Consider the following 16,122-nt stretch of genomic DNA (forward strand, 5'->3'; position numbering starts at 1 on the left):
CACAAGTGGGAGGGAGCCCAACAGCACACAGAAAATGCAAAAATGGCGAATGCCAAACCATGAACCAATAAATTCCACATTCCTATGCCACCTTCAGTCAAACGGAAGGCATGGACATCCAGTTAGTGAAGGACTTGGACAAATAACTTTCCGCAGCTGACCCCACGAGATGGTGCGAATAATGTTTCTATATGCGGTAAATGGCGAAACTTCAAATGTCAAATCCATGAATGTGAGCACAAAATTGCAACATTTGATGGATGGCAACTGAGAATCTCAATTGTACTGAGAAATTGTCGAAGCCATAAATGTGTTTACACGCAGAAAAAGATCAGCGCCGTACAGGAAGAAACGCAAAATCTCAATTGTATCGAGATATTACCAAACCAGCGAATGTTTGCACGTGCAGTAAATGGCAAAACTGTGAATGCCAAACCCATGAATGCAGTTTGTGCCGAAAGACAGCATCTTCACATGGGTGTAAACTCAAAATCATCATTGTGTTGCAAATTTTATGAAACCTCCCTCCCACCTTAGGACACCTGCTGGGACCCCAAGAGGTTCCACAGAAAGTTTGGCCGGGCCAGCTCCAAAACTGAGGGAGTAGTTGGGGGACAGACAGACAGACAGACAGACAGACAGACAGACAGACAGACAGACAGACAGACAGACAGACACTCCTGCTTTATAATATAGATTATTGAAAGGAATAATGAGATCTGTCGATCACCACTGCAGCCCAAAATAACAAATGTTTTGAACAGAGTTGATGTCGATGCACATATACTTGTACATCTACAAGTATATACACCTCTTTATCTCAATCCATTAACTTTAATGATCCAATAATTGAGAATAACACGAAGTGGGAATATTTATTTGGTTATCTCTCTGAAATAAGCTCATAAAGTGGGTCCCGGTGTCCGGCCGGCAGTCCGTTAACATTTGACAAAAAAATAATCTCCTCACAAACTATCTGACTAATGGGGACCAAATTTGGTATGATGCATTAGAACAGCAAGATCTCATGGGGTTGTGCTCCCCATCCGGATGTGCCCATTTTAAGAGGGTGAAAGGGGGGTTTTGCCCCAATTATTGGTATTTTATTCAAAAATCTTCTCAGAAACCACCAGACAGATCCAGACCAAACTCAGCACGAGACATCGGAACCATGCCCTCACCTTAAATTTTGCTCATGCTCCTCATGGCCATAAACCCCCAGAAAGGGTGCCACGGGCTCTTCCCCGAATCTCTCATTTTCACTAAAACATCTCCACAACTACCTGAGCAAGATGGACCAAATTTGGAACAATGCATCAGGACAATAAGGTCTCCTGAGGTTGTGCTCTCCATCCGGATCTGCCCATTTAAAGGGGGTAAAATGGGTGTCTTGCCCCAAATATTTGCATTTCATTGAAAAATCATCTTCTCAGAAACCGACAACCGGATCCAGACCAAACTGGCCATCACGCCCAAACCTCAAGTTGTGCTCCACATGGTCTTATCTCCCCTGGAAAGGGAGTTATGGCATACCTCTTCTAATCCCTCATTCACGAAAACACATTTTCCTCACAAACTACATGACCGATTATGGACCAAATTTGGTACGATACATCGGAACAGTAAGGTCTCATTGAGTTGTGCTCCCCATCCGCATCTGCCCCTAAAAGAGGCTGAGAAGGGGGTTTTGCCTCCAATTCAGGTAATTTATTTTTAAAATCTTTTCAGAAACCAACGCCAAGATCCAGTTGAAACAAAATTCTTCGTTAAACATAAGGACCATTCCGTGAACTTAAGTTGTGCTCCCCATGACCGTACCACTTCAGGAAAGAGGGGGGGGGGCATGGCCCTTCCCCCTAATCCCTCATTTTCATCCCACCTCTTGGGGAAATAACCGTCAATCCCCCACCAGGCTATAAATTGTTTTGTTGCTGTGCCAGAAAAATGGGGATCATTCAACACTTGCATTGTTCAGTTATCTTTACCCTGATAAATGTCTGATTATGGCATGGCTTATGTCTTGCAGACCACACTCCACAGACAGTGCCACTCATCGCAAGATGACACTTTCTCTTGCCGACCGCTGCTCCAAGACTCAAAAGATTCGAATCTTGCCCATTGCTGGAAAAGATCCCGAGTCTCAACGCAGCGAGATGATCAAGGTGTTCTTGGCTGTCTTAATTGGTGATATGGATGATCATTATTACCCTGCATGTGTAGTGCAAAGCATGGGAAAACAATCGGTTCAGTCTGTCTGTGTGTGTCAGTCTATGATCAAGGAACTTCAATTGAATTTCATATTTTGAACACTAGAACACAAATTGCCTTGTTTGGACTGTACTTCCAAAACCTTCAGTTTTGCAGTGCCTTGGCAAAATTGGATGCCTTCTCGACCGTTCTCGATTTGCCACTCGTGTTCTCATTGCAGGGGAATATATCGGATTTGGACAAAATGGTGGCTCCCAGTGATGCCTCGCCTGAGTCAACTTCATTAAAAAAAATCTGTCTGTTTAGTGCATCTTTTCCTAAAATATCATTCCAAAATCGTCAGTTTCTCTGAGAAGAGTTGGCAAGGTTTGTGATTGTGAAAATGCATGGATAAACTATCTGGTGACGAAAAACTCATCTCAGCGGACCATTGTCCGCTCTGGACTGTTTTGTTTGACCCATCAGCTTCATATGGTTACCATCGCGCCTGTTATTTAAAGTTCACGAACTTTAGGTTTTAGTTTCATAACAAGTTGTGTTGACCTTCATATTGTTCATTGATTATTATTCAATGCGATGTAACTTATCAAAGGTGGATGCTGCTACCTCCATGTATTCCTGCAGAAAGAAGAGGAGCGTCTCCGAGCATCCATCCGCCGTGAATCACAGCAGCGCCGTATGCGTGAGCGGCAACACCTCCGAGGCCTCACGTCCCAGTACTTGGAGGCAGACCGCTTTGATGACGATGATGATGATGGTGATGAAACCATTAGTTTGGCTGCCATTAAAAGCCACTACAAGGGTGGTGTGAGAGGTATGATTATATTTGAATACTGCTGGCATTTTAGGCTCTTAAGGTTGTTGGGAGAGAGTGGGAGGTATTCACAGAATTTCTTGCAGAGAGGAATGTTTGTATGGAGAGAGTGCTTAAGTCGACAGTATGAAAATGTTTGTTTAAACGTGTGCTTTACAGTACCTATTATGAAAGTGTTTACTGTATATGCGCATGTACGTAAACATACATGCAAGTACAAGTGTACCCTCCTAACTGTCATGGTGACCATGAAACCCTGTGCCACACCAGCACTTGCTGCAGGAGTGTTGACTAGCAGGGAGTGCCTACCATATATCCACTCTGTTTTGGTATCGCTTACACGGTTAACACAATCTCCAAATTATAAAATACAAATTCTGGCTCAGTTGCAGTCTGTGAAAAATAGTGAAGTGAAAACTGCTAAAAGCATTGTCAGCTACTACACTCCTAACACAATATAACTCACCTGAAATGCACTTTAACAGCAGGTTTTCCAGTTCCTGGTTGCTACACATGTCTTGCTAGCTTGTGAGTTCTTTCATCCTCTCTTCTTTCTGTTATTCAATCCCTTTACCTCACTTTATCTCTGACACCAACGATGCAAGGAAGCATGCCTATAGAACAATAACGACGAAAGGAACCATGCAAGCAAGCACAGCGAGGTTCATTCGTATACGCGCACCAATTTTCATTCAAATTGTGTGCCAAAATCCAACTGCCGTCTCACCTCAGACCTTCATTCTGCTCACCACAACGTTACAATGCTCACTATAACCACTCCACACGTCTCCTAAAAATCCACACAACAACCTCTGTTGACGACAAACACCACCGTTACGAACACCCCCTCCCTCTTCGCCACAGCTGGGAAGACCTCCTCCCAATCTCTTCATTACAAACGCCACGTTTCTCTTACCTCTCCACTCCCACCGTAACTGCCATCTATCCCTTGGATGCTCACCACAGCCTCAGAAGACGCTGAAGGAAAGAGAGTCGTGTTATTTTGGAGTATGACTCGAAGAGCAAGCATGCATTGGGGTCAATTTGAGGACATGCATATAGCGCCGGGGTTTCTCTAAATGGCCCTCCTTGAATGGAGACCAGTACACGTTCGGGGCTGGAGAGCACTTCCAAAGGCTCTCGCCCCATGTCAATCTCGGTGCTCCAATGCATGACAAGGTCAGGGAGCGAATGGGGCCATTTTTGATTTTGAGGACTGGTCGGGCATGGCGATGGCTTGGGACGACTGCTGTGCACCAATGGAGGAGTTTGAAAATGCCTACAACCTCGTTTCATACAATTTTTAGCTCCTTCCTTGCTCGAGGCGCATAAAAGGAGCAATTCAACCAGATTTAAGGAGATATTCAATTCAGTGCCTGATGACCGTACAGGTTAAGCCCGAGTGCCCAAATGCTAGAGTGCTTGTGATTTATGTTCTGGCTGGGCTCGTCCCCTTAAATTGCAAGAGAACAGCATAGCACGAGGGCATTTGGGATGGCTGTGGGGGTTATTCGGGCACTGTGGGTTGACTATCACATTGAGTGTGTTCCAAAAACCCAGAGAGCTACACTGGTAGGTACAACCATGCCAGGCAGGTTGAGGGAGAGGAAACAGACAAAGTATAGTCAGAAAATTATCTATGGCAGCGGATAGATGAGGCATGAATTAGTGACTGCTAATATACTTGCAGAACGGTATGAAATGCACTCTGCCTTAGGGGGGAGACCGGTTCAAGCGAACACCGCAATCTCCAATAGGACTGGCAACCACTGTAGATTATTTCTGCCATCGAGAGGCAAAATGCCCGAGTTCACTCGATCAGATGATGATCAGGAGATATCGCCAGACTGCGGGAGACCGGAGAGAACAGACCGGCAGACGGCACAGGAAGAGGCAGACTTCGGCAAACTGGGCAAGCTTCAGCGCCAAACGAATAATGCCACAAGTCAGCGTGGCCAAGCGAGGAATCGGAGCAGAGTAATTGATAACCAGAACCGACCGGGGCCCTCTCCATTTCATTGATGCTCAGTTTGGCTGCATCCAGCAGCCAACATTTGCACTTTCAGACCCTTACGCAATTCCGTTAAGGTCTTTATTTTGTGCATCTTTCTAACCCATCTATCTCTTGCCCACAGTGGACGCACAAGAGCAATCGGCGCGGGCAAGTCCCAAACAACTGTTCTTTTCAGAGTGAAACTTACTGACTTGCACCTCTTTCACCACCCCTCACGACACGCCGCATTACACTCGCACCTCTTACTCCCATACCCTAGACACCTTCAGTTTTCCTCCCTCCTTCCTCAGCATTTGGCTTGCGCCTGTCCGCCGACCGCACCAGGTATTAAGAGGTCGGTAATCCTCAACTGTCATTTATCTCTCTGGGCTGTGTGTGTGTGTGTGTGTGTGTGTGTGTGTGTGTGTGTGTGTGTGTGTGTGTGTGTGTGTGTGTGTGTGTGTGTGTGTGTGTGTGTGTGTGTGTGTGTGTGTCTGTGTGTCTGTGTGTCTGTGTGTCTGTGTGTCTGTGTGTGTCTGTGTGTGTCTGTGTGTGTCTGTGTGTGTCTGTGTGTGTGTGTGTGTGTGTGTGTGTGTTTGCACTTGTCATGTATAGTGTAATTAAAGATTGTATAAGTTTATTCGGGGTAAATCTGCACTGTCTTCTTTTGTGAATATTGCATTTCTTTTGCTGCACCCATGAATTCCTTGCTTTCCCCTGGTATACATTTTGTGAATAAACCCATACTGTGCCACATAACTTTCCTCGCTTTGTTAAAATTAATGTGTCTGTTATAAATGTATCTAGCTTGTTTTTGTGTTTTCCTCCATTGGTCGAGCATGGTCCTCACCTTAGCATAGCTGGGAGGTTATCCCCCAAAATCTGCTTATTAGCTGGTGTGTACTTGGCAGCTCCGCTTGGCTGCACCTGATACGTTAGTGGTCATGTTTTCATATAATTTTCGATGCCAAACCATCCTTAGTTGATTGAATTGTAGAATTTCTGGCCCTGGTAAAGCGTAATTGTTTAAGGCTGCCATGCTCAACACTTCCTCGTTCATTCTCTATCCCTATTCCTTTTAAATACCCACAAACAGAATCTTCACTGAATAAAACTTTTCTCCTTTTAAAAGCTGTTAATCACATTTTTAATGCCTCACTCTCCTTGCGACTCCATCAGGAACAACCCATCTATTCTTCTTCATCATCAAAATCTGTTGTTCCTCGTTTTTTTCAAAAGGCTTTTTTTCCAAAAGCCTTTTCATTCCAAAACGCTTGGTTCATCCACCCTCCTTTCACACCTACAGTTCCATTTTCCTCCGTGCCGTTAACGGAAAATATTTTTACCACCCTTCATATGAAGTCTTCCTGTAAATACAACTTAGGAATCCTGAGAAGTCCATTTTTCAGAGGTTATGGCCACACAACAATCAATTTCCCTCCAAATCCATTCATGGTGTCAAACCCCTCCATGTCAGTACCCTCACCTCTAGACCACCTCACCTCACAAACCCCCTCTCGGCTTCCTCCCCTTCGTCAACCCCCCGCCTCTGCTTCCTCCCTCACCACAACCTCCTGCCCCATCTGCTTATACCTCATCCCACCCCTCTCGGTACACCATCCACCCCTTCCCCCTCTCGGCTCCCTCCCCTTCGTCAAACCCCCCTCTGCTTCTTCCCCTTCGTCAAACCCCTTTCTGCTTCCTCCCCTTCGTCAAGCCCCCTCTCGGCTTCCTCCCCTTCGTCAAGCCCCCTCTCGGCTTCCTCCCCTTCGTCAAACCCCCTCTCGGCTTCCTCCCCTTCGTCAAGCCCCCTCTCGGCTTCCTCCCCTTCGTCACACCCCTCTCGGCTTCCTCTCCTTCGTCAAACCCCCTCTCGGCTTCCTCCCCTTCGTCAAACCCCCTCTCGGCTTCCTCCCCTTCGTCAAGCCCCCTCTCGGCTTCCTCCCCTTCGTCAAGCCCCCTCTCGGCTCCCTCCCCTTCGTCAACCCCCTCTGCTTCCTCCCTCACCACAACCTCCTCCCCCATCTGCTTATACCTCATCCCACCCCTCTCGGTACACCATCCACCCCTTCCCCGTCTCGGCTCCCTCCCCTTCGTCAAGCCCCCTCTCGGCTCCCTCCCCTTCGTCAAGCCCCTCTCGACTTCCTCCCCTTCGTCAAGCCCCTCTCGGCTTCCTCCCCTTCGTCAAGCCCCCTCTCGGCTTCCTCCCCTTCGTCAAGCCCCCTCTCGGCTTCCTCCCCTTCGTCAAGCCCCCTCTCGACTTCCTCCCCTTCGTCAAGCCCCCTCTCGGCGTCCTCCGCTTCGTCAAGCCCCTCTCGGCTTCCTCCCCTTCGTCAAGCCCCGTCTCGGCTTCCTCCCCTTCATAACACCCCTCCCGGCTTCCTCCCCTTCGTCAAGCCCCTCTCGGCTTCCTCCCCTTCGTCAAGCCCCTCTCGGCTTCCTCCCCTTCGTCAAGCCCCTCTCGGCTTCCTCCCCTTCGTAACACCCCTCTCGGCTTCCTCCCCTTCGTCAAACACCCTCTCGGCTTCCTCCCCTTCGTCAAGCCCCCTCTCGGCTTCCTCCCCTTCGACAAATCCCCTCTCGGCTTCCTCCCCTTCGGCAGACCCCCCCTCGGCTTCCTCCCCTTCGTCGAGGCCCCTCTCGCCTTCCTCCCCGTCATAACACCCCTCTCAGCTTCCTCCCCTTCGTCAAGCCCCTCTCGGCTTCTTCCCCTTCGTCAAACCCCTCTCGGCTTCCTCCCCTTCGTCAAACCCCTCTCGGCTTCCTCCCCTTCGTCAAACCCCTCTCGGCTTCCTCCCCTTCGTCAAGCCCCCTCTCGGCTTCCTCCCCTTCGTCACACCCCTCTCGGCTTCCTCCCCTTCGTCAAAGCCCCTCTCGGCTTCCTCCCCTTCGCCAAACCCCCTCTCGGCTTCCTCCCCTTCGTCAAACCCCCTCTCGGCTTCCTCCCCTTCGTCAAGCCCCCTCTCGGCTCCCTCCCCTTCGTCAACCCCCCTCTGCTTCCTCCCTCACCACAACCTCCTCCCCCATCTGCTTATACCTCATCCCACCCCTCTCGGTACACCATCCACCCCTTCCCCGTCTCGGCTCCCTCCCCTTCGTCAAGCCCCCTCTCGGCTCCCTCCCCTTCGTCAAGCCCCTCTCGACTTCCTCCCCTTCGTCAAGCCCCTCTCGGCTTGCTCCCCTTCGTCAAGCCCCTCTCGGCTTCCTCCCCTTCGTCAAGCCCCCTCTCGGCTTCCTCCCCTTCGTCAAGCCCGCTCTCGGCTTCCTCCCCTTCGTCAAGCCCCCTGTCGACTTCCTCCCCTTCGTCAAGCCGCCTCTCGGCTTCGTCCCCTTCGTCAAGCCCCCTCTCGGCTTCCTCCCCTTCGTCAAGCCCCGTCTCGGCTTCCTCCCCTTCATAACACCCCCTCTCGGCTTCCTCCCCTTCGTCAAGCCCCCTCTCGGCTTCCTCCCCTTCGTCAAGCCCCTCTCGGCTTCCTCCCCTTCGTCAAGCCCCCTCTCGGCTTCCTCCCCTTCGTAACACCCCCTCTCGGCTTCCTCCCCTTCGTCAAACACCCTCTCGGCTTCCTCCCCTTCGTCAAGCCCCCTCTCGGCTTCCTCCCCTTCGACAAACCCCTCTCGGCTTCCTCCCCTTCGACAAACCCCTCTCGGCTTCCTCCCCTTCGTCAAGCCCCCTCTCGGCTCCCTCCCCTTCGTCACCCCCCCCCTCTGCTTCCTCCCTCACCACAACCTCCTCCCCCATCTGCTTATACCCCATCCCACCCCTCTCGGTACACCATCCACCCCTTCCCCGTCTCGGCTCCCTCCCCTTCGTCAAGCCCCCTCTCGGCTCCCTCCCCTTCGTCAAGCCCCCTCTCGGCTCCCTCCCCTTCGTCAAGCCCCCTCTCGGCTTCCTCTCCTTCGTCAAGCCCCATCTCGACTTCCTCCCCTTCGTCAAGCCCCCTCTCGGCTTCCTCCCCTTCGTCAAGCCCCCTCTCGGCTTCCTCCCCTTCGTCACACCCCTCTCGGCTTCCTCCCCTTCGTCAAACCCCCTCTCGGCTTCCTCCCCTTCGTCAAACCCCCTCTCGGCTTCCTCCCCTTCGACAAACCCCTCTCGGCTTCCTCCCTTCGTCAAGCCCCCTCTCGGCTTCCTCCCCTTCGTCAAGCCCCCTCTCGGCTTCCTCCCCTTCGACAACCCCCTCTCGGCTTCCTCCCCTTCGTCAAGCCCCTCTCGGCTCCCTCCCCTTCGTCAACCCCCTCTGCTTCCTCCCTCACCACAACCTCCTCCCCCATCTGCTTATACCTCATCCCACCCCTCTCAGTACACCATCCACCCCTTCCCCGTCTCGGCTTCCTCCCCTTCATCAAGCCCCTCTCGGCTTCCTCCCCTTCGTCAAGCCCCTCTCGACTTCCTCCCCTTCGTCAAGCCCCCTCTCGGCTTCCTCCCCATCGTCAAGCCCCCTCTCGGCTTCCTCCCCTTCGTCAATCCCCCTCTCGGCTTCCTCCCCTTCGTCAAGCCCCCTCTCGGCTTCCTCCCCTTCGTCAAGCCCCCTCTCGGCTTCCTCCCCTTCGTCAAGCCCCCTCTCGGCTTCCTCCCCTTCGTCAAGCCCCTCTCGGCTTCCTCCCCTTCGTCAAGCCCCCTCTCGGCTTCCTCCCCTTCGTCAAGCCCCCTCTCGGCTTCCCCCTCGTCAAACACCCTCTCGGCTTCCCCCTCGTCAAACATCCTCTCGGCTTCCCCCTCGTCAAACACCCTCTCGGCTTCCCCCTCGTCAAACACCCTCTCGGCTTCCCCCTCGTCAAACACCCTCTCGGCTTCCCCCTCGTCAAACACCCTCTCGGCTTCCCCCTCGTCAAACACCCTCTCGGCTTCCCCCTCGTCAAACACCCTCTCGGCTTCCCCCTCGTCAAACACCCTCTCGGCTTCCCCCTCGTCAAACACCCTCTCGGCTTCCCCCTCGTCAAACACCCTCTCGGCTCCCCCTCGTCAAACACCCTCTCGGCTTCCCCCTCGTCAAACACCCTCTCGGCTTCCCCCTCGTCAAACACCCTCTCGGCTTCCCCCTCGTCAAACACCCTCTCGGCTTCCCCCTCGTCAAACACCCTCTCGGCTTCCCCCTCGTCAAACACCCTCTCGGCTTCCCCCTCGTCAAACACCCTCTCGGCTTCCCCCTCGTCAAACACCCTCTCGGCTCCCCCTCGTCAAACACCCTCTCGGCTTCCCCCTCCTCACACTCTCTCGGCTTCCCCCTCGTCAAACACCCTCTCGGCTTCCCCTCGTCAAACCCACCTACTCTTGGCGGGTTTGACGCGGCCTTGCCTCCCAATTGGGCAGGCCCAAACCTCCTGGCCTGCCCTCCCCTTAGGATAGCCAGAAAACAACATCTGTCCAATCTTAAAACTGAACTTCCAGACTCCCTCCATTAAAACCTGGTGGTTCCTTGTTAAGTCTGTTTCTGGAGTATGTTCCACCTCCAACCCTTCCCTCACTTCAAAAGGCATCACAGTTGACTCCACTCGTGATAATGCTGCATGCCCAATTCTGTCTTTGCTTACAAATCTTGTCCCCAACCCCTCGCTCTCTGTACCGACCCTTCCCAGTCACATCCAACTGCTCCTAGACTTTGTGTTTTGCACCTTGGAATATGAAGAAGTTTCCGCAACCCTCAACCCTCAACTTATGATTCTGTAACTGGACTGGACGGCATTTGCTTACATGCCCCAAATACCTTCTCTGCTGCTCTTGCACTACCTCTCTTTGCCTGTTTCCACCTGTCATTTGCCTTAGGTCATCTTCCATCTGCTTAGAAATCAGCCAACATCACGGCATTGCATAAAAAATTGCATCTCCTCTATCTGTCAAGGCTTCAGTGCCCCAAGGCAGTGTATTCAGCGTCATCTTATTCCGGATCTTCTTCAATGATCTATCTGGCTCTGGAAAATCCCCTTTATCTTTGGAAAATTGCTGACTTACTCCACCCTCTGCCATGACATTTCTCATCCTTGACGGGCAGGTTGTAGCCTCTTCCCTCTCTTCCAACCTTGACAAAATCACAAGTCGGTCAAACACTTGGAATATGTCTTCCAAACCTGACAATTCTCACACTCACTCTCTATCTCCGAAAGGACCACGTGGCAAACCCTTCCATCTACTTTGTTCACGATCCTCTCGAAAAAGTTAAATCACTTAAACCCTTAGGTCTCGCTCTTAGTTGTGTTTCTTAAGCAAACCACATTTCAAAGTTGGCCTCCAAAGGGCATCCTCCATTGTGCAAAGTCCTTACTTGGCACATCTGAACTCTTATCCATCTACAATGCCTTCATCTGCAACTTGATGGAATACTAGGGTGTGTTCAGTTACCAAAGTTTCTTGTCGAGCACTCAAAAAGTGGTTGAAGCACTCAAGCAAGCACTCCATTCGAAACCGATGAGAAACAGCTGGCCTAGCCGAGCTGCTTGATAAATGAACACACCCCAGCTCTCCCCTCTGGGATAGCTCCCCTGCCTCATGCCTTGCTCAGCTTGATGAAGGTGGAAACCAAGGCCTTCATGATCATTGGAATCTCCCCTGATGAAGCTGCATGTATGGGCCCACCACTTTGCCATGGCAGATAGGTCTGTGGTCTTGCTGTCTTCTACCGCCTCCTTTCTGGTCTTGCGCCCTCTGCCATGTTCACGCTTTGCCCTCCTTCCCCCACGGTGCATGTGGTCCACCAGTAAAACCTCCTCTGTTAACTCTCAAAATCCAGAATAACTGCTGCTCACCTTCATTTATTCATTCATTCATTCCTCTTCACCCCTCCCCCCCCATTTCGTTTTAATTCTTCACTGGTTCATGGTCACCATTCCAGTTAAGGGGCGCCTAATTGTACGAGTACTCCCTCAAGGGTGGTCTGCCAGCTCAACTCCTGAGAGGGAATCCACTTTGTGCTCATCATGGCCAGTGGTCCCAAAACAGAAAAGTTTCTAGCATGACCCATTAAGAGCCAGACATTCTGCATTTAAAAGGACTAGTGCATGCCCGTAGGTGCGTGCCCGTAGTTGCAAACAAAACAAAACAAAAAACTTTCAAACCGCATGCCAGAAACAACCACACAGGCCGTTCCTTCGCTCTCACGTGCCCATACTTGCGTGGCCGTACATGCAAAAAAAACAACTTTCAAACCACGTGTCAGAAACAACAACCACACAGGCCGTTCCTTCGCTCTCGTAAACGACGACTGGATTGGGGCATTGTGTTTATCTATTAATGCGCATAAGAAATCGAGAAATTATTAGAATACAGTAAGTCATCACTATCTGGAAGTAGTGCGTGCCTATATGGAATGTTCACATGCAATCCACAAATTATCGCTTGCATTGAAGTAACAACTGCTGTGATATTTACACACACAGAGTTACTTAAAATGCAAATTAAAATCAAGTTTACCTCCCTGTCTTTGCTAGCCATGACATTCACTGCCATTGACCATTGCCACTCCTACGCCACGGTGAGGCGACAGGGTATGATTTGTAGGAGACCTGAAAGTACAGTGTCATTAGGTATTCCATGTTCAAATTGTTTTAGTTTTAAAAGTTAAAAAAAAAAAAGTTTGCAAAGCATACCACCAAAATGAGATGTATTTCGTTGGGAAGCATGTTGAGGAGAGCTGAATTTCTTAACACTTCCAAAGGCCAAACCGTTTTGACACTTGGAAACAAAAAAAAGTTTTGCACTTTTTTGATAAATTATTTTTGGAACAATTTTTCTTCAATAAATAAATAATAATAATAAAAATTGTCTACATGTACACACCTTTATCTCGTTAGCACCTCTTCATAAACAACATTGCTGAGGAAACAGCACTTCTTCTTTGTTTCCTCGTCCAGGGCAAGAATGCGGAGGCTGCTGGATCTAACAACGTTTTGATAAATTATTTTCGGAGCAATTTTTCTTCAATAAATAAATAATAATAAAAATTGTCTACATGTACACACCTTTATCTCGTTAGCACCTCTTCATAAACAACATTGCTGAGGAAACGGCGCTTCTTCTTTGTTTCCTCGTCCAGGGCAAGAATGCGGAGGCTGCTGGATCTGCCAACCCTACTGGCCGCCACGTAGAACTGACCATGGCTGAAGAAGTCTCTTGTGCAGAAGACCCCAACACGGTGTAGCGACTGCCCTTGGGATTTATTCACAGTCATGGCAAAGCATGGTCGTACTGGAAACTGCCAACGCCGCAGAGTGAACGGGAAGATGTTGTCAGATGGACTCAAGGTTATGCGTGGAATGAGCAATGTGCGTCCAGAATTGACACCCGTCACAGATTTTGCAACCAACAGATTTGGAAGGATCTGATGGATGATGTACCTTGAGCCATTGCAGTGCCCGCTCTGCTGGTCGAAGTTTCGTAGCAGCATGATCACCAGACCCACCTTGAGAATGATCCGATGAGGAGGCATACCAGATGGACAGAGGGTGTTCAGGAACTCAGGCGGATACAAATGATCACCCTCAGATTCCGCTGTATCGACGCTACAGCAAACATGTTCCTCCCCTGGAAATATGGTTGTCATGTAGTCATTTACCTGATCAACTTCGGAATTGGTCGGACATAGTATAACACGCTCGCATAGCCACTTGGGGTTTGTAATGTTGTTGTGCAAGTCCTCGTACACCCAAGTGACAATATCCTGAAGTTTTTCACCTGGAAGAATGAGCGGTTCCCTGAGCTCAATAGCAAATTCACCCTCTTCTGGATTGACAGGAAGCTTCCCTTCACCCAGATCCAGCAGGAATTTTGCAAAATTAGATTCGTCCTGTTGTTCTCCAGCACCCTGCATGATCCTCATGTTTACTGTGAGACGAAGTATCTGCACTTTTCTCCACAGGTATGAGCTCTTGAAACACCTTCCAACTATGTCAATATGGCTACCGTGTGGCACAACGGTAAGGATCTGCCTCCAGTCACCACTGAAAACCATTGTGATGCCGCCAAATGGTTCCTCTGAGCCCCGAAGCCACTGGAATGTTCGATCTGCTGCCTCCAATGCGCAACGATCCATCATTGAAACCTCATCCACCACCATTATATTCGTCATTCATATGAGTGCTGCAGTGGTGTCATTTTCACTGATGTTGCAAGTGGACTCATCAGTGAGAATGAGAGGACACTTGGTCCGACTATGGAAGGTGACCCCTTTAGGCAACAGAGTAGCTGCAATACCACTTGCAGCAGTCGCAAGAGCCACTTTGCCCTTTGCTCGCACTTTGTTGAGTATATGAGACAATGTGAATGTTTTCCCAGTCCCACCACTTGCATCAACTGCGATCATCCAGCCATGTCCGTGTTCCACACTCGTCATCACTTTATCGACAACAACGCGCTGCTCGTCATTAAGAAGGCACTCTGTTTGAGCGATGTAAGCCTCAAGTTCTCCTATATTGTGCCCTGTTTCGTGCTCGATGATGCGAGGAATGCGAGATTGGATATGAACTGGTTCAGGCTCAGGAAGGCCAAAGCTCTTACTGAGCGAAAAGCCGTGCCTCTCAATTTTGTCCCTCAGCTCCAGTAGCACTTCACTCACAATGCGTTCATTTGGCTCATTCACACCTGCTGCACGCATGAAGTCCTCGCACAGCGCATACTTGTGCCTTTCCTAGAACTGCAAGTGGTTGCCTCTGAGGACGAATGTGAGCATGTTGGCAAATACTTCGCGGACTGCAGGGCCAAATGCAATATTTGCAGCCTCTTCCATAACAGAATCCACCTCCTGGTCATTGTCAACGATGCCATATGCAATGCAGGCTGCCAGATAGGTCTCCATGACCCTACCACCAACACGACGGAGATCCTGAAAGCATGTGGGGCCAGGCACGCGGTACAGTAGCATGCGTAGATAGTACAACTCGGCATTATGTGAGTTGACGGAAATAATGGGGAGCCGCCCAACCGTATCAGCCTTACGGTTATCCTGGAAACTCAGCCTTCTCTTCCGCAATTGAAACCTTTTCCTAAAGTTGGTGAAGTGTTGGAACACATCTGGATATAGGACATGACGCATGTGTGGATGGAGATTCATGGCTTCGAAAAAGGCGGTGAGCGTTGTTGCAGGGGATCCTGACTCCGTCACGTTCTGTACGGCACCTTCGTCATTGAACGTGATCACCTGCTCATCCTGTAGATGGAGTGCCAGCATCTCAACTGGTGGGTACTTGCTTTGAATGGGGAAATCGTAAATGCGCCAGTATCCCTCAGATGCGGTGATGTAACGCCCTAGTTCGTATCGTGTCACTTCATCATGTCGTAATGCCTCTCGCATCCTCTCATGTGGCTCTAGTCTGACCAGGCACTGGTCCGGGCCCTTTTCAAGGTATTTGTACAGGTGCTTCACACTGGTGACAGCACATACGATCTCAAGGTTGATGTGAGCGTCGTACCTGAGGACAATATATGGATTGTAAGGCACAACCCATGCATTGTTAACCAATACGTTAGCACCACCTCGTATTGTCTTCATGATGGGATCACCAGGTGCTGCTTCTGCCCGTCTTCTGTACAGGGGATAGGAGTCATCAGAGAAGCTTGTCGTTTCTCGTAGGGCTTTGGGATAGTCCTTTGTGCATTTCCGGTCTGCCATGCAAGGGCTCGAGATGTTCCATTCCCCACATGGGCCGTGAATCATGTGTGATGTCACGATACGGTGTAGTTCCGGATTTGTGCGTTTGTCAGGAATCTCAGCAGAGACCACGCGATCAACATCTGCTAGTGTTCTGGGCTTGTCACGAGGTACCACGTTCAGGAGCATGTGTATATGGGGAAGGTGACGCTTTTGCGTTTCCTTCACCATCACATAAGCGTCCACATGTCCCAAGATGTCATTCTTGAGGAGGTCTGCTTTGAGTGCTTCCACCTTCATATGAAACACCCGGGCGATGATATCAGGTCTTTCATTGGCTGAATGACCCTCAAAAAGTGATTGTTTAATTTCTGGCCACTTTGGGTTGCAGGTGAATGTTAGGAAAAAGTCAGGTTTTCCCTTGACTCGGACCAAAGCCATTGCATCCTGAAACTCTTTGGCATACCAACGTGGTGACCCATAAATTGACGGCGGCAGAATGGTGAGGCGTCCAGGTAGCACCTCAGCGTCAC

At 50.2% G+C, this 16,122-nt stretch overlaps 3 protein-coding genes across 3 annotated transcripts in view; 1 reads left to right on the forward strand and 2 right to left on the reverse strand.

Annotated features, from left to right (window-relative positions):
- LOC147015307 (uncharacterized) overlaps window positions 1–3,498 on the forward strand; it is a 45,682-nt gene extending 42,184 nt beyond the window's left edge. Inside the window, exons 8-9 of the mRNA XM_085849935.1 lie at window positions 2,027–2,162; window positions 2,833–3,498. Coding sequence (XP_085706061.1) covers window positions 2,027–2,162; window positions 2,833–3,483 — 787 coding nt within the window. The 3' untranslated portion in view covers window positions 3,484–3,498. The remainder of the gene's footprint in view (window positions 1–2,026; window positions 2,163–2,832) is intronic.
- A 9,335-nt stretch (window positions 3,499–12,833) lies between these two features.
- Window positions 12,834–14,639, reverse strand: LOC147015309 (ATP-dependent DNA helicase PIF1-like). Its single transcript, XM_085849936.1, has 2 exons — window positions 12,966–14,639; window positions 12,834–12,882 (listed from the first exon to the last, which is right to left on the reverse strand). The coding sequence occupies exon 1, from the start codon at window positions 14,069–14,071 to the stop codon at window positions 12,968–12,970; it is 1,104 nt and encodes a 367-aa protein (XP_085706062.1). The 5' UTR covers window positions 14,072–14,639; the 3' UTR covers window positions 12,834–12,882; window positions 12,966–12,967.
- On the reverse strand, window positions 14,630–16,115 carry LOC147015310 (uncharacterized). The gene has a single exon (XM_085849103.1). The coding sequence runs from the start codon at window positions 16,028–16,030 to the stop codon at window positions 14,630–14,632; it is 1,401 nt and encodes a 466-aa protein (XP_085705229.1). The 5' UTR covers window positions 16,031–16,115.
- Window positions 16,116–16,122: the final 7 nt, after the last annotated feature.

The sequence above is a fragment of the Eptatretus burgeri genome, chromosome 12 (genome assembly GCF_056783735.1).
Source record: "Eptatretus burgeri isolate ZD-2024b chromosome 12, Ebu_testis_v1, whole genome shotgun sequence".
Lineage (NCBI taxonomy): Eukaryota > Metazoa > Chordata > Myxini > Myxiniformes > Myxinidae > Eptatretus > Eptatretus burgeri.